This window comes from Adelges cooleyi, unplaced genomic scaffold (genome assembly GCF_023614345.1).
Source record: "Adelges cooleyi isolate 19-005CV unplaced genomic scaffold, UGA_ACOO_1.1 ACOO_flye_CR_arks_rails_tigmint_CR_PRNA_248, whole genome shotgun sequence".
NCBI classification, from domain to species: domain Eukaryota; kingdom Metazoa; phylum Arthropoda; class Insecta; order Hemiptera; family Adelgidae; genus Adelges; species Adelges cooleyi.
The window spans coordinates 2198962-2221038 of NW_026095913.1; the positions used below are offsets into that span (position 1 = coordinate 2198962).

The 22077-nt window shown below is 33.5% G+C and overlaps 1 protein-coding gene across 1 annotated transcript; it reads right to left on the bottom strand.

Moving 5' to 3' along the window:
• Nucleotides 1-8522: 8522 nt before the first annotated feature.
• Nucleotides 8523-20665, bottom strand: LOC126837281 (uncharacterized). The gene is made up of 4 exons (XM_050571122.1): nt 20215-20665; nt 11514-11623; nt 11348-11457; nt 8523-10751 (listed from the first exon to the last, which is right to left on the bottom strand). Exons 1-4 carry the CDS (start codon nt 20264-20266, stop codon nt 9383-9385), a joined length of 1641 nt encoding a protein of 546 aa, XP_050427079.1. The 5' UTR covers nt 20267-20665; the 3' UTR covers nt 8523-9382.
• Nucleotides 20666-22077: the final 1412 nt, after the last annotated feature.

A 22077-nucleotide genomic window follows, 5' to 3' on the forward strand; every position in this document is an offset into this window, starting at 1 on the left:
AACCTTGCTATATTCCGTCTAAAACCAACCTTAACGTTGACTTTGTCTGGGTAGCAGCTTATTTTCAGTAATAACCTTGGAGATAGGATGGGCCCGGATAGGATTAATCATCCTGTCAAATTCTCACACCACTGGACCTCATTCCACTAAAATTGGGTTTTGGGATAAATGAAAAACAAAACAAGATATCTTTTGGGTTTTATACTCTGAAGTAATGACGTGGTGTTAATAAATTGTATAGCGACTACAATTCTGCACTCCTTAAGAGACATGGAGTATCTCCAAAAATCAAATTGTTGGAAAAATAGGTTTTTCGATTTCTTTGTTTTTTACATTGAAGTTATTATTTTTCCCGAAATGCTTTGTTTCGTACTTAGCCTATTATTTTTTAATTTTAAGGAGATATTGCATTTTTCTGGACAGACTTTACAATATTCAGTAACTCGATAAAGATCATGTTCAGCCAGTTAATTTTCTATGTTTTACTGTTAGTAACTGATAACAGAATTATCAGTGGTGATAGTAGTTACTGATGACAACAGAATGATAAGCGCATAATGTTTTTCGTCATTACCTAAGTATCTAAAGTCTCAATAAATGTTTTGGTACATGCCACATGTGTACATACTACAAAGCCTTTTTAGCCAAGATTACTAGGCAAATACGCAGTATACGGATTGGGAAATCAGTTTACTAAGAAAATATGCAGTAACTCCGCGTTGTAAGTACAACTTTATTCTCTAGGACATGCTCTACATACCGTGTTTGTCCATAGTATTGGACAATGTTTTTTGGTCGATACTACATTCAATAATCACATTTAGAAGCATTTCTAGTGGACCGACTGCGTGTCACCTTAGGAAAAAGAAACGCGGGGTTATCCAATTATCCGGCTCATGGATATACCTCAATTATCGAAATTTGGGCGTTTACTGTGCGTTTCTCTTTGGCGGGGCAGTATTAATCCGATTAAATTGCTGTCGATCCGATTAAAACGCGACATTCGATTGCCCTCGCAATATTATTATTGTGTTAAACGTAGTGGCCGATTTACAGAACATCAGAGCGGTTAACCCCGGGCAAACCGAATGGCTACCACGCAACCGACCTATATATTTTGGTTAAAATCCAACGGCCAATTATTATCATGGCCCGAGTGACCTGGTATCTTTTGTTTCTGTCCTTTTGTACGTGCGGTTTTAAAACGAGTTTCCCGACTCCGACAAAATATATGGCCGTTAAATAAAGTGACCTAACACGACCACTCATTGACCTATTCCGACCGTAAGTAGAGATAATGTTATGATAAAAATGTATTCTTCCTTTGACGGGTAAATTTTTGTATGCCATGTTTGTATTTCCAATGTAAGTCATCCCACGCCCGGCCCGGCGGTATTGTCGTATGGGCAGTTGTTAGAAAGATGTACGCGTTTAAAAAATTTGATATTATTATTTTGTCTAGAAAAAAATATTAAAACTAAAAATCCATACATATGCTTTAATATGAAAATTAATATTTATTAGACATTAAAATACTTATTTTTATAACGTTTTTATGAACTCACAATCTTGTTTTAATATTATTTTATACAACAACTATAATATTATCACTAGGGTAACTATTAGGTGTATACAATTTTATTAAAACTGCAGCATTGGACTTTTACTAATAAAAGAGAAAAATATTACTTAATTCAACGATTATGCAGGCAGTTTTTGGGCCTGCAGAAAACGACGCATAAAACCCGCCAACAAATAACAGCTGTGGATGGGACAAATAATGAATATGAAATGACCAAATTTCACTCAACCGAAAAACAAATATATTACTAACAATGCAAAAATTCCACCACATGTGCTTTAACTTTAGGCATAGTATTAAATGAAACTTTTGTTTTAATTTGTATCCGCTTTTATCGCGTCACTGAAAAATACACTGCTTTTCATAAATTAGAGTACTGCTTTAACTACAAAGTATTATTATTTTTTATCTCATACAAAAACCAAAAAATTGAGTAGTCTTTTACCAAAAACTTACAGTAATCTCGTTAGAATTTGACGAGAATTCCACTAAATATATCCAAAAGAGACTGTCAAAAAGAGCACTGGATGTAATTAAGGAGTAAAACAAAATTTAAACTTCATTACTAGTTTTTAAGCCAATGAAACAACAATGTACGAAATAATTGGGTCGTAATTAAAAGAAAAGCTTTAACAACTCATTTAAATTGCGTTTTAGTATTCAGAACATTTTTTTTATTTGATTACAACAAACTGAATTTTTTTAAATGAAAAACGGTTTACAACATAATCTAATAAAGAAGCCAACAAATTATATTTTTACAGAATTAAAATTAGACCAGCCAAGTCGCACGACTTTGTCACATTTTTTACCACAAATGTGGCGTTACTCGTAGGAAATAATGTATAACACTCAACATAATACTAATAACCTGAAAACAAATTGACATCGTCGAAATTGTATTATTAAAACCGCTTTATCCTTAAATATTGTCTAAATTATAATATAACTCCTCAAAAACCACCGGCTTTCAATCCTATTAACGAACAAAAATCAGTTCAACTACTCAAAAATATGCACCTTTTGGAGAGACGTTTAGAGGGAAAGGGGTGAAAAAACCAACATTGAATCACTAACATATGTTCTCATTTAAATTTTAAAAAACGAGATTCATACTTGTTTTACGTATAAGGGATGAAGGTTAAAAAAATGTACTGAGTATAGGAAAAACTAATTTTCAAAATATTCTTATTTTCCGGGAAACCGACTGTCTTACACCGGAAGGATCGTTCTGTATATGTTTATAAGTTAATTTCCAGCTTTCAGTATTTTCACGCCCGACGGCGCAAAAAGGAAGATAACGCGTTTATTTATTTTACTTTTGAGGGTTTTGCTGATTTATTCATTTTTTTTTTTTCAATTCGCTCGGTGTTAAACGAACCCGGCGATACGATGGGGGACTCGGATGAACCACCACAACAATGTTATTGGATTTTTATTATTCTCTAGGTATACAATAATATAATAAAACACACGGATCGACTTACCGGTTCCGGCGACAAACATCACGTCGTAGCCAAGAATATCCAAAAAAAAAGCAGCCGGTTGATTTTGGGTATTGTTCTTCGGATCTCCGGTGCAGTACTGAACGTTCAATGAGTTGTGCAAACCGCTCATATATATATATATATATAATAAATTACCTACACGGGACATTTTTTTATTGAAATATATATTTTTGGTGGTGAAAAAAAATCCGTCTTTGTTATGCAAACATCGCGCACTTCGTGATCCAAATATTATTCGGGTTTTTTATTTTATTTATTTTTTAACACACATACAGGGTGATCGGTTCGACGCCGGACACTCGCCTCCTCGGTAAACGATTGCACGATTTGTAAAAAAAATATTTTTATTCGTCTTGTTTTCAAATTGTTAACTATAAAAACATTACTAAATGTTTACCATTTTCTAGCGCTCCGTCGACTTTCTTAGGTCACACTTATTTTTAATCTAAAAATTTAACTAAAATTATACACTATACCTTTTGGGTTTCAAGAGTTAAACAATCTACTACGAAAAAAAATAGTAAAAATTCGAACGCTGTGAAAAAATCAAAGAGTCTCCACGTAAACTAACTTAAAAAACTGCAATTGTTGTTAAAGAAAATTAGTGTTTCACGCGGTTAAATCGATCACCCTGTATACGTTAATATTGTCATCGACGCCGGTCCGGTTCTATTGAGAAATCACTACAAACGCGTTTCTAATGGAAACAAACAAAAGTCATTATTAGACATACGTGATTAATTACTTATTCCAAGTACACATTTCGGTCGGTCGTCCGCGCACGATTCCAGGAAATAATAAAAAAAAATATATATATATATATCATAACCGTAATAATATTATTATCCCAATTATTGTGTTTTAATTTCATTTGTATACACTGTTTCGTCATTAACTGGAAATTATGCCCGCCACCGAGATCCGGGTGGTCTTCGGCTTAAGGTGTCTTAAGCAGGTTGAGACTTATTATCAGTACAGAGAGTAATCCCATCAGTAACAGTTTGTTGTATCGTCCTATACCTGCCTATAGTACCGGCGCTTTTCGAAAATGTTAATTCTTCGTACAATTTTCACCCTCTTTATGGACATAGAAGTGTTAATGCCAGCACAATTTAAAAGCTTCCCCTTCAAAATCAAGAAAAACACATACAAAATTTACATATTTTAAAACGTAAGACAATCATTTTCGCTTGTTATTTTACAATATTAGACAATATTTAAATTTTTATCTTCTGGTCGATAACCAGTTTTGGACAATTTTTCTTAAAGTAATTTAACTTTAAAATTTAGGACGGGATTGCATTGTACATAGGATGAAGAATATTGTGATTGTGTTATGGGTTGTTTAAATATTCACGGATATTGGTTTATTCCTGTCTAAAGGTGGTGCATCCTTCATTTGGTGCATTATAATAAGTTCCGAAAAGACCAATTCGTCATAAATGGAATTGCGTTTACTAGTTTTTAAGGGATGCATTAATTTGATCTATATAAACTTAAAAGTTTCTTTTGAGTTATTTATGTTTAATATTATATTTTTGCAAAAATAACACTTCTAGTCTTGAATTCTCAGACTAGAGAGAGTAGTTTTTTTTATAATTTAGTAAAAACTTAATGACTTGTTTGTGTTTGTCAATTTATAATTTAGATGATATATTTATTGAATTACTGTTATATTTTTTTTGTTTGAATCGTCTGTTATTGAATTCGATTTTTTTTAATATAGCTTTTATATTTGATATTGTATTTTTATTATTGTTTTGCGAATTTTATTATTTCATTATTATTTAATTCTTGTTTTCAAAAGGTTACGTGACTGCGTTTAATTTATTTATGGTTTTTTCTCTGGCATTTTTGTAAAAACAACGCTTTGTTATTAAATAAAGTATAGTTGTATACACAAGTCTCAGTTATAAGTTGTTTTTGTTTTTTAAATAAAGATTGATTTACTAAAAATTTAAACTTCGTCGTTTAAACTTTAAAAAAAGTGCGAAATGCAGTATTTTATCGTCTCCGTTCTAAGTTCATTAAACTTTAAATTATGGGTAATGAAAAATGTGTTATCGATGGGTCTAAACATTCAATGGCAAATTATTATTACCTAAAACTAATTTAGTTAAAAAAAAAAAAAACTTAACAACTTTCCGTGTCATTTCCATTTTAAAAAATTAAATGAAAAAAAAAAAATTATGCTTTTGAGCGGTGACTGTTTTTTTCTTCAAATAAATTGATTAAATTGTTAATACTGCCCGTCGCAGTCAAAAATTATTTATTTCCATTTCAAATAATGATTGATTAACAGCAGCAATCATCAGCAGCCCATCTCGGATTTTATTATGTAACCTTGTGGTGATATTTGACACTAGATCCGCGCCCTTGTCCACCGCCTTAACGCACACATGTCAAACACAATTAGCTCTTCAAACAATCATTATTGTTATTATATTTGAGTAATGAAACAAAGTACACCGGAGAGGATTCGACAGACGGACAAAACAAAATATAACCCGTTCGTTTTCGAGAAAAAAAAATATTATATATTATAATGTCTTAAATTATTTGTTTTTTTTTCAATTTACATTTCACTTTTCCAGCAGACACATAATGCATACAATATATATTATACAACTACGGTCGTTTTGGGATTATTTGATTTCATTTTAATTCAAGTGCAATATTATTGTATAATAACATCATCATTCCTTACTTGTTGTTTTGGTTTTTTTTTTTTTTTTTAATACCCATCACTAAAGTATTGTACAACGATTTCGCCCTAAAACATGACTTACTCGGTATACAAAGTTTGTAAATTCGTGTAAGTCCCTTGATCCAGGTAATAAATAGCTGTTATATGTATATACATTATGATTAATAACTTAATGTACTTAAGGTCTACCGGGTCAAACCCAGACTTAGAGTGTACTGTAGTGTTTGCGGTTGGCGTAACCCACTTTCGGATGAAATATGATCGTTATGTGGTTTTTTTTCTTCAAATGACAAACATGGTTTAACCTCAAGGATAAACATTTTTTTTTTTTTTTAAGTGACACGAGTAAAACTTAAATACGTAGTAAAATAATTAAAAAATTAGATGGTAACTGTCGCTGGTGATCACGTGACGTTTAAGTATATTGTTTAACCAATAAACATTAATTAAATAAGAATATTGTAAATACAAATTATTATCTACGTTGATTTTGAGTGCAAAAAAAAATGATCAACTACAATATTGAACATAATATGTTTTAATCTATTCAAATTTTAACTGACAATGTATGGGTTTTACATTCGTGTATTTTTGTTTTTATTTGTTTTATTCACAATAATATATGTTCTAAACAGCTGAACTGATTTCTCCATGTAACAACTTTATACAGATCAGAAATTTTACTTAAAATGTACTACTAATATTAAATAATAATTTATCTTGAATAAATTATAGACGGAAACGGAATTAAAGAATAATGGTCCAAAAAGTGTAGATGAGCTAGAAAAATGATTTAAGGTCATCTTCATAGAACGAAAAATTATTGATATCTCTTTTAATTTTAAATATTGAAGACGAATTACTGAACTCCATTAATTGGTCAGGTATTATTCAAAAAATTATTGTCGTTATAAAATCAAGGAAAAAGAGCATTTAAAATATTCATTAATAATATCATGTTTTTTCATTTAATTTGATTAAATTATTATTTATGTATTTTGTTAATCTAATGTTACTTATAATAGCAATTAATTAACTCATAAGTGCAGTTAATGATTAAGTCCATAAATATATTTTTTCCCCAAAACTTTGCTTAGCCAAAGTTATTTTGGGGCTTATGAACTTAGGTATGTACTAATAGTTATAACAACTCCTTTTTATTAATAAATAATGTTTAGTTTGCTTTAAATTGAATGGTATACAATAATTGTGCCTGACATCAACATTTATTGGAGTCGATTGTTGAAAAAAAAATTATGAATTTACGATCATGTCAAAATTTAAAACATATGACAGATGAAGAAAAACGATGATAGGTTATAAAGGATATAATGAAAACATAATAGTATATTAACGTATTATAATTCATTTAATATGATTTAAATGTCCCAAGTCTTACGTGGATCTAAGGTTTACATAAGAAATATAAATATAAGCCCCTCAAATATAGGCAATACAATTATTAGGGCAGTATTTAAGCTAGTAGCGCACTAAGATGAAGTGTAAACGCGTTTTACATTTAATATTTGCACTGACTAATAAATGTATACATTTAAACATTATTATTAATTGTAATTATTATGGGCTAGTAAAAAAAAAAAACTTTTGACATTTCTAATGCACTCTGTGTATCGTCCAATATTTGAAAAAAAAACCTTGAGAAAAATAATAATTTTAAATTAAAAATGTAAATATTAATTTATTAGCTGTAAACAAATAGAACACATTTAGAAAAGTATTGTTTTTCATTTGATTTTTTTCAAATCATAGCTTACTTAAATATTGTGTCTTAAGCATTTATCATTTAAAATATTTTAGCTTCGATGCAGAGAGACGAAGGTATTAGTTTTACTCTGATGTGGGCTTTTTTTTTATCTGTATACACTGTAACTTTTTTAATACTGTACCAATTTATTTCGAGTAGCTACTCTATAAATCACAAATTTCATCTAGTAGGTACTTAGTAGGTCCTCTTCCCTTTCTTCCTCCTTCGTTTATTAGGATATTTATTTTAAATAAATATAATCATTTTAGTGATTTCAAAGTGAGTTGAAAAATGTTTTATTGTAATCCTAATAGTAATATTATTTAATGTGTTATTGCAAATTAGAAAATCGAAATTGTATTTTCCATTTGTTCTTATAAGAGATGTTAATCAGGTTTCAAAAAAAATAATAGACAATAAAAAAAATACATAATGTGTAATAGCATGAACAAAATATCTGGTTTGATAAGTATATATTCTTCAGCAGATTTATATGGATGTGTTAAAAGTACAAATATTTTACTGTGCATATTAAATTATATTAAATACATCAAGTAACATATTGTAAATGTAGACTTTTGATTAAGCAAACAAATATTTCAGTAATAATGTCAATTTGCCCTTATTGGCAATAACACTTGTTGCCCCAATAATATATATGCTCACTGATTGTTTATTTTCTCAAGTAAACCTAAGGACCTTAGTCTTAATTACAGTTAAATCAACTGATTTTATTAATATTAAATTTACTAACATATTTAAACTGCCCAGTCCTGATTTAGTCGACGTTTTTGAGGTACTAAGTTAAGTAGAAAATGGCACAACACATATTTTCACCATTTTTTTTTTGTTTTAGTATCATTATTCTTAATTCGGTGAGTACAACAAAATAAAATATATATTTGTGTTCATAAGAAATATTTTGAACAACTGCATTAAAAAAAAAGTTAAAAACACAAATTAAAAAGATAATAACAATTAGTTTATTCGTAGAAATATTATGGTAATTTTTCTATATCTATAACAATAGTAATAAATAATTTTATATTTCTCGTTACTTACAATTATAAAACAAATTATATAGGGTGGTTGGTTAACTATGACCTAGCCGATACTTTTGAGAAGGCATTTTATAATTTAAAAATTATAGTTAATTAGTGCCTCAATTTTGATAGATTTTTTAAAAAAATTAACCCCATAGGGTTAAGTCTACTTTAGTATACCTTATGCGTTAAAACCTTAAGATTTTTAAACGGTTACTCAACCGCACTTCACCTTCCTTCCTAAATTTAAACTTAAATAACTTTAACCTAAGTAATTATTTAAAACTGGTTGATAATATATTATACATTACCATTTTGAAATCTTAAGCTCATGAGGCTTTAACACATAATGAATGGGGATCAAATTGTTGAAAAACATATCAAATTCAGTCTGACTTATTATAATCATAAAAGTATGGAAATAAATAATTTGAAAAAGACTGGTATCTTTTAATATTTTGACTGGGTCATAGTTATGCAGTCGCCCTGTACAACTTGAGTAATTTTATCAATAATCTACAAAAATAGGCACATGTAACACAATCCGATTATATAATCCGTCCTGTTCATCCTGACCCCAGGCGACCGTTACGTTCTAAAATTTGGGTAAACCCGTCAGGCACAGTAATTGGCAACCATCATCGCGGAAGTGTTGCCAACGTTAACGCAAACACTTCTACGCCCCTGACTCGTTGACACGTGTGACGTCACGCGGGTTCATGACGAACACGGCGGGTTATACAAAACGAATGAAATTTGTATTGAGAGATAGAAAGATCATCGTTTTTGTTGCTCGGTTCGTTTCGGACGAGCGTCCAGCGCCAACACGTAGGTCAGCGGCAACGCGTTACCGGATTCGTCGTAGTCGACCCTGTACAAATTGCGTATGCCTTGCGACGCCAAGTACCGTCTTTGGTGGTCGTCGAGCTCGACCGGCTGCGGTACGGGGCGGCTCTTGTAGGCGAATTGTCTGGATTTGTCGCCGGCGGGCTGCAGCTGAATACCGGCGTCGTCCAGCGTTTTCAGCTCGGATCGGCTGAGCGACTTCTGCTCGTCGGCGAACTGCAACAGCTGCAACTGACTCTTGTCGGGTATGTACCTGGTCGGCGTGTCGCTGTCGACGGCCGCGTTCGACCTCTGCCCACCGCGAACCTTGGCCGGCGCCGCGGACGTGAGCTCCGCTTGGTTTTGGAATTGCTTCAGCAGCGAAGTGAGGAAATTGTCGGGCAACAACTCGGCGGGCGGTGACCTGGTCGCCGGCGGTTCGGTCGCCGAAACGGATGATTGCGGCTGCGGTCTGCTGGCTTTGCGACCCTCCTGGCGCGGTCGCTGCACCGGCCTCTGCTGTTGCTGCGGCACGTACTTGGGCTTTGGAATCACCACGGCGTCGTCGGTCTGAGCTACGCGATTGGCGGTGGTGGCCCTGACGGGAGCCACGGTGCCGGAGACGGGGGCACTGGAGTAGAATTTCTTTTTAGGTATGTAGACCACCTGTCCCGTCTCCTCGGTGGGCTTGGTCATCTGACCGTTATGGTGTACGTTCACCACGTTCTGCAACAGGCGGGCGTTCAACAAGACCGGGTTGATTGTGGCGTATTCGAGGGACTGCTGGGCTGACACGGGATCCGGAATGTTGTAGGCTAGCGGCTTTGAAACCGACCTTTGACCTTTGGACCGCGTGCTTTCGGACAAGGGTTCGGCCGGCGCTGGTTGCTGGAGCTGAGATGCTTCGGTCGGCCCGAACCGGACCTGAGCGAAAGAAAACGATTCGTCGTTCTGCGATGGGAATTGAAGGTTTCGCTGGGATTCCAAATCCTGACTCTGATCAAATTGTTGTTGAGCAACCTGTTGCTGTGGCTGGGCTCGGAACTGAGACTGACCTGTTACCGGCTGACTTTGGAATTGCGGTTGTACTTGAAACTGCTGTCGAGGCAGTGCCGTTTGGGTTTGGAACCGTTGGTCGTCTGGCAACTGTTGGAATTGTGACTGCTGTAGCAACGACTGGATAAGCGGCCTTTGTCTGAGGGACAACCTTTGTTGTTCTATGAACCGCTGGCTTGCGTATTCCTGTTGAATCCTGACTTGTTCGGCGGCAAACGGCGACAGAGTAGTAGTCGTCGTGGGCGGAAAAACATTGTTCAGTACTCTAAATTAACATTAAAATAATTGTATATTTTATTATGTACCAAATAAAATGTAAATACAATCAGGAATGATCAAATCAGTGTCAAAAAAAAAATGTAGCAATCGTTCCGAAATCTTTCTGAAAGACATTAAATATGTCTATTTCCGTCCCCTTCTATGTCTTCCCGGTTGAGACATGAAGAGAGACGAGGCAAAGGCAGTGAGAGTTGTTATGAAAATGAATGTAGAGGGAAAGAGAGGAAAAGTAAAACCGTAGAAAGATGGATAGACAGAGTAGAGAGTGATATGAGGGTAGCTAGGGTGATTGAACGAGATGTAGGACATCAAGCCTTATGGAAGTATAGGATTAGGGTGACCTATGCAGCGATCAAATCCAGATCGCCATGCTGTCAGGCAAGAAGCTAAGGTCAACGCCACTAAATCATGGCAGAAAAGATGTACAGTTTTAATACTGGATGGCTTTGCAAGAAATATAATTTAAAAAACAATTGCACATATTGATATAAATTTAAGTAAATATAGAGTTGATAGTTTTTTATTTGATTGAGATGAACGTCCAACTGTGAATACAAAACCTATAGATATACTTAGACATACCGGGGGATGAAAGACTGTTGCGGATTCTGTTGGCCAAATCGTGATTTTTGCGTTACTGGATTGTTTGCAGCGTTTGTTTGTTGTAAATATTCCAAGTACTCTTGTGGAATCTACATGCAATAGCAAATTTTAATAACAACAATGTTTAATCTATGTGGGTACATACTTGTTGTGGGTCAAAATCGACATTTTCTTGGTTAGATTGTCTCTTGGCCTGGGTTGGTGCAATTCCAGCGGTGCGGGGTTGATCCTTCAATGCAGCAACTGTCAAAGCACCTGTAAGACAACATACAAACTATAAGTCATTAAATATATTAAAAATATTGACCTTCGAGAGTGTGCTGTATGATCAGTTTAAATATCAGTTAAACAATTGATGTTGTTCGCATAAGCAGTAGAACAATGTTGTTTTAAATTATAATTAACTTATATTATGAACAATTTAAGTGAAGTATAAAAACAAAATATGTGCTTTCCTTTCTCTATTAAACAGAAGTAAACGCATTGCGGAGGTGGATCATGATTTCGTATTTGCGATTTGAATACAGTTTCAGAATGAATAATGCCATCTATATAGCGACCACAACTGGCTGTGCATACTAATGAGTGCATGTCATAAGTTTGTAGATTACGACTTTTGAAATTTACATTTGAGTGATGTTGTTATTAGTTTATTGTACCTTGGTACAGATAGTAGAATTAAATAGCACAATAATTCATCTATGGCGTAAAATATGTGTACAAGCTATTCAAAGTTTCGTGACACGATAGGTAATTTTTTTCCATTAAATAATTAGTTTAGCTAAACAATTAATGTTATATAGTATTGAAAGATTTTCGAATGGCATTAACGTATTGCACGATTAAAATAAAAAAACCTATTTCATTTTCATTTTTAACTTATTTATTTCATGACAAATTGTTAATTACATAACAACGATGGTTGACTTACCCAAAAATTATTATTTTTAAAACTATATTTCAAAACTATAATTATAATTTTATTGTTTAATGTTCAGTTGTATTTTTAAATATTTGAACTGTCGAATATTTTTTGCGAACAATTTTATTATTCATTTGTATGGAAGTTGCTTATTGTATTCAATAACAAAAATTAACCCAATGTGGTAAAGACTGTTCAGTAAATAAACCGCGTGTTGTAAAACAAAAACTGGACGAAAAAAGTAAGTCACGAGAAAACCAACTATAAAAACGTGTGATTATCAGACCACAATCTAAATTAATTAATTTTATACATCTATTGTTAAATACTTAGCCAATAGCTTCAACAGTACTTTTGTAATTTCATTTTTTCCCCTATCTAACTGTGAGGTAACGAGAGTGTATTGAGAAACGACCGGATTGAAACCATATATAGTTAAGGATATCATAAAGGCATCGTGTAGCAGAGTGGAGAAATTAAAACGACAATGCCGTGTGTGGCCAATTTGATGGAAATAAAATATATTCTTTGTGCATTTAATTGGCAATTATTTACAAAAGTGCATTAGTCGTTGACGGTAAATTCAATGGGCGATAATTTCAAATTTGTATAATCATTGGTCAAGTCATAGTTGGACGCTACGTTTCGTTACTACGTGTCTCTAAAAAGCGACTGTTATCATAGTGATAACATAATAGTACTAATAGTCAACAGTTTGACGGCACTCAATTTTTCCTATCAAACGACAGGGTTTTCAGGGTTCCGTTCTTTATTTGTTCAGTTCAAAATTATGTTCATCAACGTAAACAAGGAATAAAGTTATGGTTTTTTTTTGACGCCAAAAACGTTATACCCAATAACGTTTTAAATGTATTTGCTCCGAGAGCGTTACAACGAATAACGTTATAATTTGTTGTAACCCGAAAACATTATAACGACTAACGTTATAAATGTATTTGCTTCGAGAACGTTATAAAGAATACAAATATGACATTTTTTTTTTTTAATTGAAGAAATAACCACTTAGCTTTTTAATTAAAGGGTTGTTTTAAAACAAAATTTGAATTCAGTGATCACAAAAACATATAAATTCATAAACAAAATGATTTCTCTTTACTATTGAAAAATTACCTCTTGGCCTGATAACCCCTCTAGGTCCTAAATTAGTACGGGTTGATTTTAAAATAGGAACTGGAAATTATTTCGTTACCCTCTGAAAACAAATAACGAACATTTAAAAAAATCCTTTATAAGAAATTAAGTAACGAAACTTAATTGTATGTTTTTTTCGAGTAAACGTTCTGGGCAATTAATTTGCAACGTTCTCGTAGCAACATTTAAAAATATATTTTCTTGTAATAATTAAAAAGGTGAAAAATTATTTGTACAAGCAAAAAAATACAAATATGATACGATGTACGTTACTATAAACATGCTCGGGGTAAAACAAAATAATAACGTTAGGTATTCTTTGTAACGTCCTCGAAACAAATACATTTAAAACGTTATTCGTTACATCATTTTGAGGGTAAAACAAAATAATAACGTTATTTTTTTAAAACGTCCGTCAAACGTATACTGATATTATGCTACGTTCTGTGAACGGAATAATTGAGTTTATAACGTTATATTTCGTTAGGTACGTTACGGAACCCAGTTTTTTTTTCATTTTAAACGGATAAATCAATAAACAACGGCATCCGGCCGTTTGTAGAAGAAGCCCTATCGACGCACGGCAATCCGAAAAACCGCGTTATTTGCCAAATATACTATTATTATATAATATACATCCCATACGGGTATCGGTCGACTTGTCACAGAACCGTGGGTACTACATACACTGCAAACGTGGGACGCCGACAGACAGTGTTCTGTTAAAAGCAATGTATTACTCTGTACGGGACCGACAGACCGGCGACTCGGACCAATAACCGTAGGTACACACAATACTGCACACCCGGGCAGATAGGTATATATGTATATAATTGATCGCTTTGTTTACAGAACGGTTGACTAATTAGGTTTTGCAAACTAGCCGAGTTAACTAAACCGCGCTGTGGTGTTTTTTACCGGGTATTTTTTTTTTTACTTTTTTTTTTTGTTAATCGTCATAATTAAACCGGACCCGACCGGTATAATTTGTTCGCGTCATTGGTTCGTAACGCGAGTCGCACTCGTTACCGAACCGATTAGATGTGTGCATAATATATTTTATGTATGCCGCGTGAGTGACACAACGAAACTCGCAGTAAAACATTTATGATTGTAAAAAGTCAACGGAATTGTTCGCTCCGAGTCACGGATATCGCAGCTGCCGAAAGGTACCTATATACAGGTAATGGAACAGTGTAAATAAACCCAAATGGTGTATTCAAAGTAGTAAAACGATAGATTTTCAAATAACGATTTTTGATTGGTTTCAACTCGATGCGGTAAGACCAAATGATCGTGCCGAAAATGTTGTACGCACTATTAACGTGGTAAACTGATATGAATTACTGGTAACACCTTATTTAACGCACATCTACATCAATATTATCTACTCGATGCGGCTTATGATCCGCACGGGAGTGAGAAGATGAAAACTGCATCTCACCGACGTCCTATCACCACGATTTTATCGGTAATAAGCTACCTCCCAGGGAATTTGGAAGGAATGTAGTAAAGTTATCGACTCCTTAAGAAAATATTTCTCAAACCATCCCTGCCCAGGCGACAAATTCAAAAATTGTCAGGGGAGTGAGCTGCCAATGTCGGGACACGCCTAAAATTTCAATTCCCATAGCTTACTGTTGAATCAATGGTATTTCTCCGAAAATCATCCTTAAATTCTGGGTGTGTGGAAATGGCCATAAATTTATTTATTTACCTTTGTTATTGAAGCGTATTAACGAGTCTGATATTATGACACACATACACATTTTGCTTATCCGAGTACACCATCAACGGAAATTTTGTTGAGACATGCCAAATGATAATGACTCAAAATTTGCCCAATTCGACGAATGACCGATAAAATATGAATATGAGAGTTAAAGCATATTGTTGGAGAAACAAAGCTCTGGGTCACGGGTCTTGCAGCTGTCGAAAGTACTACAGGTAATATTACAACATCAGGGATATACCATACTTACACAGTACGTACATTACTTACTGACTCGCTTCACTTTTTATGTTAGTCCATGTTCTTGTATTGTGTTTTAGGTAGACTTTATATTTATCGACACGGTTCCACAAGCTTAAGAACTTTTTATACAAAAAAAGTATAAAGAACTGTTTATACTCTATTTTTCATGTCAGAATACATTTTGAAAAATACCGGTTGAACCTTTTCTGGATTCCGGCGGGAGAGAGTCGTGGGGCTTTCGTTAAGGGGGCCTTGGTAGTATAATTGGCGTTATGCTATTTTTGTCCAATACCGCAATACTGCTGTCGGGCTTATACCATAACCGAAAACATCATGTCGTTAAAACTTTGAACGTAACCTAACGCGCGCAATCGGGTCACGAGCCTGAGTGATTATTCTGGGAAGGTCGTGTTAATTTTCTTTTTTTACATCACAATAACATACGATTGTAAGGACTCTGCGTGTTAATATTATCTCGGACGTCGCCTCCGGGTTTTTCGCCCAATATCGTTTTACACGCTGAATGGGGATGCAAAACAAACAGCTAGGTTGAGTACCATCGTGCGGTGGCCTCTGGTCGCGGTGTGTACATTGCACGTGGCACGCGGTCACGCACAATATCCACCTTGTGCACGAGCGAAGGAGTTCTTGACCCGTCCACCGCCATTTGCACACACACGAGTGTTGTTTTACTTTTACCAACATTACATTTACATTTTTTTTTTGTAATTTTTTCACCAGCGACATCGACGAAGACGGTCGGAAATAACCGACCGAACAATGACGTTCGTTTAGCAAGCGGTTTGGTTGAAATATGTTTACACACAAATTGGCCACCTAACAACCTGTTGCCGCGCGAACAGGTTGTCCAGAACAAACGGTAGCATCATCCGTGACAGTAGACCTAACCTCTAACCATAACCAGAGTTGTGCATCATTCGAATAAAACGTTATCTTGATAAATTTACTACGGTCCAAGTGCTGTTTTTCTCTTAATTTGATTTTTTCATTTATAAAAATAAAATGTTAACTACAGATTTTTGAGAAAAACAAATATGTTATAAGGCCACCGTTGCCTTCAGTCTAATCTTTAGACACTAAGTCCTAAAATTACATAAAAAAACGTGAAATTAAAAAAAAAGGTTCGCGATTGTTTTTGGTTTCGTGCAAATTTGAAAATAATTCGATTATTTTTAAAAAAGTTGAGAGCGCCGTAAATCAATGGTTGAAAATATTAAGTAAATTTTTTTGGCGTTTTTCTCAACTTTGAAGGGATGAACTTCTTAAATTGTTGGTCCTATTAAGTATCTTTTATGTACGATTACTGATCTATAGACTTGCTACATAAAGAAATCGGTTCAGCGACTTATCACAGATATTATGGGTTCAGAGGTAATAAATTAATTATATGTTTTCATAAACGCATTATTGTAAAAACAATACCTTCTCAGCAGCCGCATCGAAGCTGAAATACATATTATTTTATCTTAAAGATCGTCTATGATAAAGTAACCTAACCCAATCTAAGGTAACTAATCGACGGTATTTGAGGAACTATATGTTTTATAATTTGATGTCTACAGACACAACAAACAAAATTAAATAAATAAATAAAAGCAATGTTATTTTAAAAACACTGCCTTCTCAGGTCCGTATCCGACGGTAAGAGGTCGAATGTTCTTTTTGATATTGACTAAAATAAAAATAGTCCTTAGGCCTTAAACCTAACTCCGTTCTGTCCCGGGGTGTGGTACGCCCAAATTTACTACCAGCCATTCCGCTGTCCTCGATCAAAACGTGCTATTGTTATTCAATACTATATCCTATACAGTGACCTCGTGGTATACCTATTGTACAAATATATACTACTTGACCGACTCGGAAAGTTCCTTGAAAGAAAATACCTTAAGGAAATGCACACCGACAAAGATAATATTGCGTAACCCTGCGCGGTGCTCGGAAATGGATACGGGCGTAACTGTCGAGCACAAAAGGACTTAGAGGACATCAGTATGTGAGTCGATACATTATGCGAAGCTGTTGTAACTTCGATGCCCAACCGAGAAGATACCCACGATATCTTCTAATCCGATGAACCGATTTCTTCGTGTACATTCTCGAGTCTAAAGATCAAAAATCGTACCTGACAATTAACAAAAGTTCACAACCTACCTTTTAAACTTCTTTTTTTTTTTATTAAGGAAAAAACAAAAGTGACACTTTGATCCTTCCAACCATAGTATCACTTCTCCCTCTCCCGTCGCCAATCGAAAAGGCCTACTATTATGATCTCCGTTATTATATGATATTTTCAAAAAACGAGGTCCGTACTTGTTTTAAAAAAACTAAGGGATGATGATCAGATTTCAAAATATTCATATTTTCCGAGAAAATTAACGTCTTACATCAGATTGACAAACGATCAACCCTAATCGCATCTTCGCAAATACTCATAAAACAATTTTAAACACATTAGGCTTAATGCTGTAATCGATTTTTGTATTTCTACCATTTTCACAGATTAGCGTAGACGCGTTTATTTGAAGGTAATTTTATCGCATTTACTTTTAATAATTCCTAAAGATTTATGATTAACCCCCCCCCCCTTCCCTTTCCAAATGTGCTCCGTTCTCCAAATGTCCCGACTCCACTGTACTGGTTTTTTTTTTTTAATACAAGAACAGTAATTCGAAAATCGTATAAATCACGTTTCAATTAAAACTTCAAAAAAAAAATATGAACTATTTTTTATCGCAAAAAAAAAATACTAAATTTAATTTCGTTAAAGTCCAAAGATAGTTAATTATTATCAAGAAACATTATAAATTATAACCAAACCGTTTATTAGATAGGTGTATAACAATAGTATTTATGCATTGTTGCTTTACTTGTAAATCCATCTGAAAACTTTTCTAATAAAACGTTGATATCGCTTTCGTGAGAAACCTTAAGTATTACTATTTTGTTCGCTACCGTAACTGATATTTTAGTAAACAGTAATTGCAATCGTATTTCATAAACTTTAAAATGTATGCATTTATGAAGACTTTTTAAAATTACAATAACAATACAATTACCATACCCGTTCTTGTTTCAACACATTGTGTACACAATTATTAAAATATGGACATAACAAAAATATTCGAGGGACTACTTTCCATATAGTATTATAATATTAAAATCTTGTTCTTGTATTTTTTTTTCTTTAATACTCGATCATCTCATATTAATATACTACGTATCAAATATTATCAGTTGCAATTATATTATTAAGTAAACACGCAACGAACATAATAACATATTAACTGTTTACACGTGTAATCGGTTCCAGAGTAAAACTTTCACAGCCTTGAAAGGTATACATAACATAAGATAAGCAAAACCAGCGGCAAACCGTGTTGAGAATAATATTTCGACGGATGGACGGTTTGAAATTTATCACTCGACTATTTTAAAGTTTAACCACGTTTAGTGTGCATTACAGATAAAATTAAAATGAGACTATTTTACTATTGAAAATTAACCCATAGTACCGACAGTCAAGTTAAACACATAATCAAATACATTTTTTTTATGTCTAAACAGCAAATCTAGACAGTTAGATTTTTACAAACCAGTTTGAGTTAAATTAATTTTAAAACAGCAACTAGCTAAAAGTTATATTTAGAAAATAATTATTTTTTAGAAAATAGTTAATAGATAACTTTAAAATTTCGTTTGTAAAAATCACTGATTTTCGTTTTAAAATTTGTATTTAGTTTTTCACTAACAACGAATTGTAATAATATTTTATAGTACATAAAATTCAATTTTTTTTTTAAAAGTCAAACATAACAGCAATAATTATAGCTTGGTGGGAAATTTGTTTGCATTGAATTTGTTGAAAATCCACCCTCTCCCCTCCCACAAAAAAGAAATGGTAAGTAATAATAACAATTAATATTATTCCTCAACTTAAAATTATTTTGAAATTTCATTAGTTAGTTGATTTTATTAAAATTGTGTTGGTTTTTAGAGACATCGTTTTGAATGTTACAATTGAACGTTTTATTAGTGTCCATATTTTTCTGAATCATTTCAGATTTTAGTTCATTTAACCTTTCAGAGCTCAATGTAGCAGAAATGCAACATGTTTATTAAGTTCTTTTTTTGGTCTAAAGAACACATTTCATTGATCATATTGTCATTTAAGAAATTGCTATTTATCAGATATTATAAGCATCATTTGTTTAGATACACCCTTTCTTACTTATTTTTCTAAATTTCTGATAATTCAATCAACATACACAGTTGTATATTATAAAATTAAAAAAATTGACATTAAAGGGTTCAATCTAACCATTTTTTTTTTTTTGAAAAACATAACAAAATAACTTTCTTAATCAAATAAACAAATGTAACTAGGGTTATTAAAAAAAAAAAATGTTGAAAATATTTTGCAGTCTGCAGGTAGGTGCAACGATTTTAACCTGAACATTTCCTGTGTATAAGTTTACTGTTTTTTATTTTTGTATACAACACCACCGCATAGGTATTTTATTATCTTATTACCGACAATAAGTGACCAGCCATCGGCTCGTTTAACGTCAACATTATATTATAATAATTTCTATGTGAATAAACAATAATTACATTAAATATTTAACTACCGGTCGGCGGTTTTAGTCATTTTTCAGTAGTTTTTTTTTTTTTTTAATATTTTCGGATCGTTTTTTTTTTTAAGAATTTATTTCGTCTTATACGATTTTTACCGAATCGCTGCGCCCGATAATTATTACAACAGCAACGGGGACTTACCCGAGTCGATGGCGACGACCAGCAGTACACAACAGCCGTAGACGGAGTTCATTTTGCGCCGGCAAACACACTACTTGGAGAGTAGTGCACGTTTGATTGTTTTCTGCGTTTTTGTGTGTATGTGTGTGTGTGTGCGTGCACACCATAAGACTTAAGAGCCGTATCGCTGCGTGTACACGACGATGACGGTTAATGAGAGCACACGATCTCCACGACCCCGTCCGGCCGGCGCGCGCTGTACCCAATTGCATAACACCTACACCGCGGTGGAAACCAGTTACGTTTTTGCCAACCAGCTCCATAAACGCGTGGAAAGTGAAAGCCGAACACGACCGGCGTTCCCACGGCGGACTTGTAACCGGCGCAAACAAGAAAACAAACCACCGCGATGGTGTGTTTACAAACGAAAAATAACAATAAAACAATAACCGTCACATCGAAAAACACGTGAAACGTCGTGTAGAGACGATTTTTTTTTTTTTTTTTTGTACTTTTTCCTCCGATCTCAAATTGCCCGTCGACAGAACAACTGGACACGCACGGGACATCTAATAGTCGGCGACAATTCAAAGCTGTAACCTACAAGCAATGTGCATGACGAGATAAAGCTAATAAAGGGGTTGTTTTGCACTAAGATCGAAATCAACCCTTTACTCAAACTATATCTACGACCGGTACTACTATCATATGGGCGCGAAACGTGGTCTATGTACTATGACGCACCTGTGACGGTTAACGAGTTTACCAAATGTATGTAAAGCCTAATAACAAGTCATTTATAAGAGGCAAACGTTTGGAGTGGGTGGCACATGTATGGAGATCCAATGGTACAATAAAAGAAGTAATGACAGACACTATCAATGGGAATATACCTAGAGGACGACCTAGGCAGATGCGGATAGACATAGTTCAAATCAGACCTCGAAAAATATGCACCAGGATTAAAACTAGAGGAGAGTGAAGAAAGAGAAGACGGCGCGAAATAGTAGAAACAGCGAAGGCGACAAATCGAATAGATGAGTAAATAAATCTAATAAACAAGCGAAGAATATATAGTTAACGAATAAATAAATAATTAAATGTACTAAATGAGTAAAATAAAAAATAGTTTGACTCACTGATTGACAATATACATATTGTATACATAACAAGCTGTCCCGACTTGGCGTTGCCCGTGTATTAGAATACACACATTATCAGCTGATCGGATCACTGTATTCCTGCGTGGTATGAAAAACCATAGAAATGTATTGATAACTATTGATACTATTGATAATCATAATTAATCATTTTAATTAATTAAAAACATGTTGCATCGGATCAAATTCTGAATCTAAACCATTCTCGGATCAACTTAATCGCGCACACAAAATTTCATAAATATCTGTCCAGCCGTTTGGGAGGAGTTTGCGTACTTACACACGGAAAGAAGAAATTCATATATAAAGAGATATATTAATATTATCAATGAAACATTAATAATAATTTAAGCTAATAAACGAGGTTATAAATCGAGTCAACAAATCGGAAAAATTATTAAATAATATAATAAACGAGTAAAAAAATCTAGTAAACAAGTGAATGAATAATTAAATGTAAATATTACATATATTTCATATATCTAAATTTGATCGAATTTACTTTTATTATTTAACGTGTCTAAGTTTTTAATTCGATATATTTTTAGATACAAAATATAATCAACGAGGTCATTAGTATATAGAAAAAAAAATCGCTTTTAATTTATTTTTTCTCGAGTATATTTTCCGTTTACCATTATTAAATTAACGTCAACATTTTCTTTTTAACCGTTTGTACGTTTCTTAGTAAAAATAATGTTCTTGTTATACAACCAGCTTGCAA

Bases quoted from the DNA above. Each gene is read 5' to 3' on its own strand.
- LOC126837281 (XM_050571122.1), bottom strand. From the start codon at position 20,266: ATGAACTCCGTCTACGGCTGTTGTGTACTGCTGGTCGTCGCCATCGAC. The intron at 11,624-20,214 runs GTAAGTCCCCGT...GTTGTCTTACAG, and splicing joins GGTCGTCGCCATCGACTCGG to GTGCTTTGACAGTTGCTGCA. The intron at 11,458-11,513 runs GTATGTACCCAC...TATTGCATGTAG, and splicing joins TCGATTTTGACCCACAACAA to ATTCCACAAGAGTACTTGGA.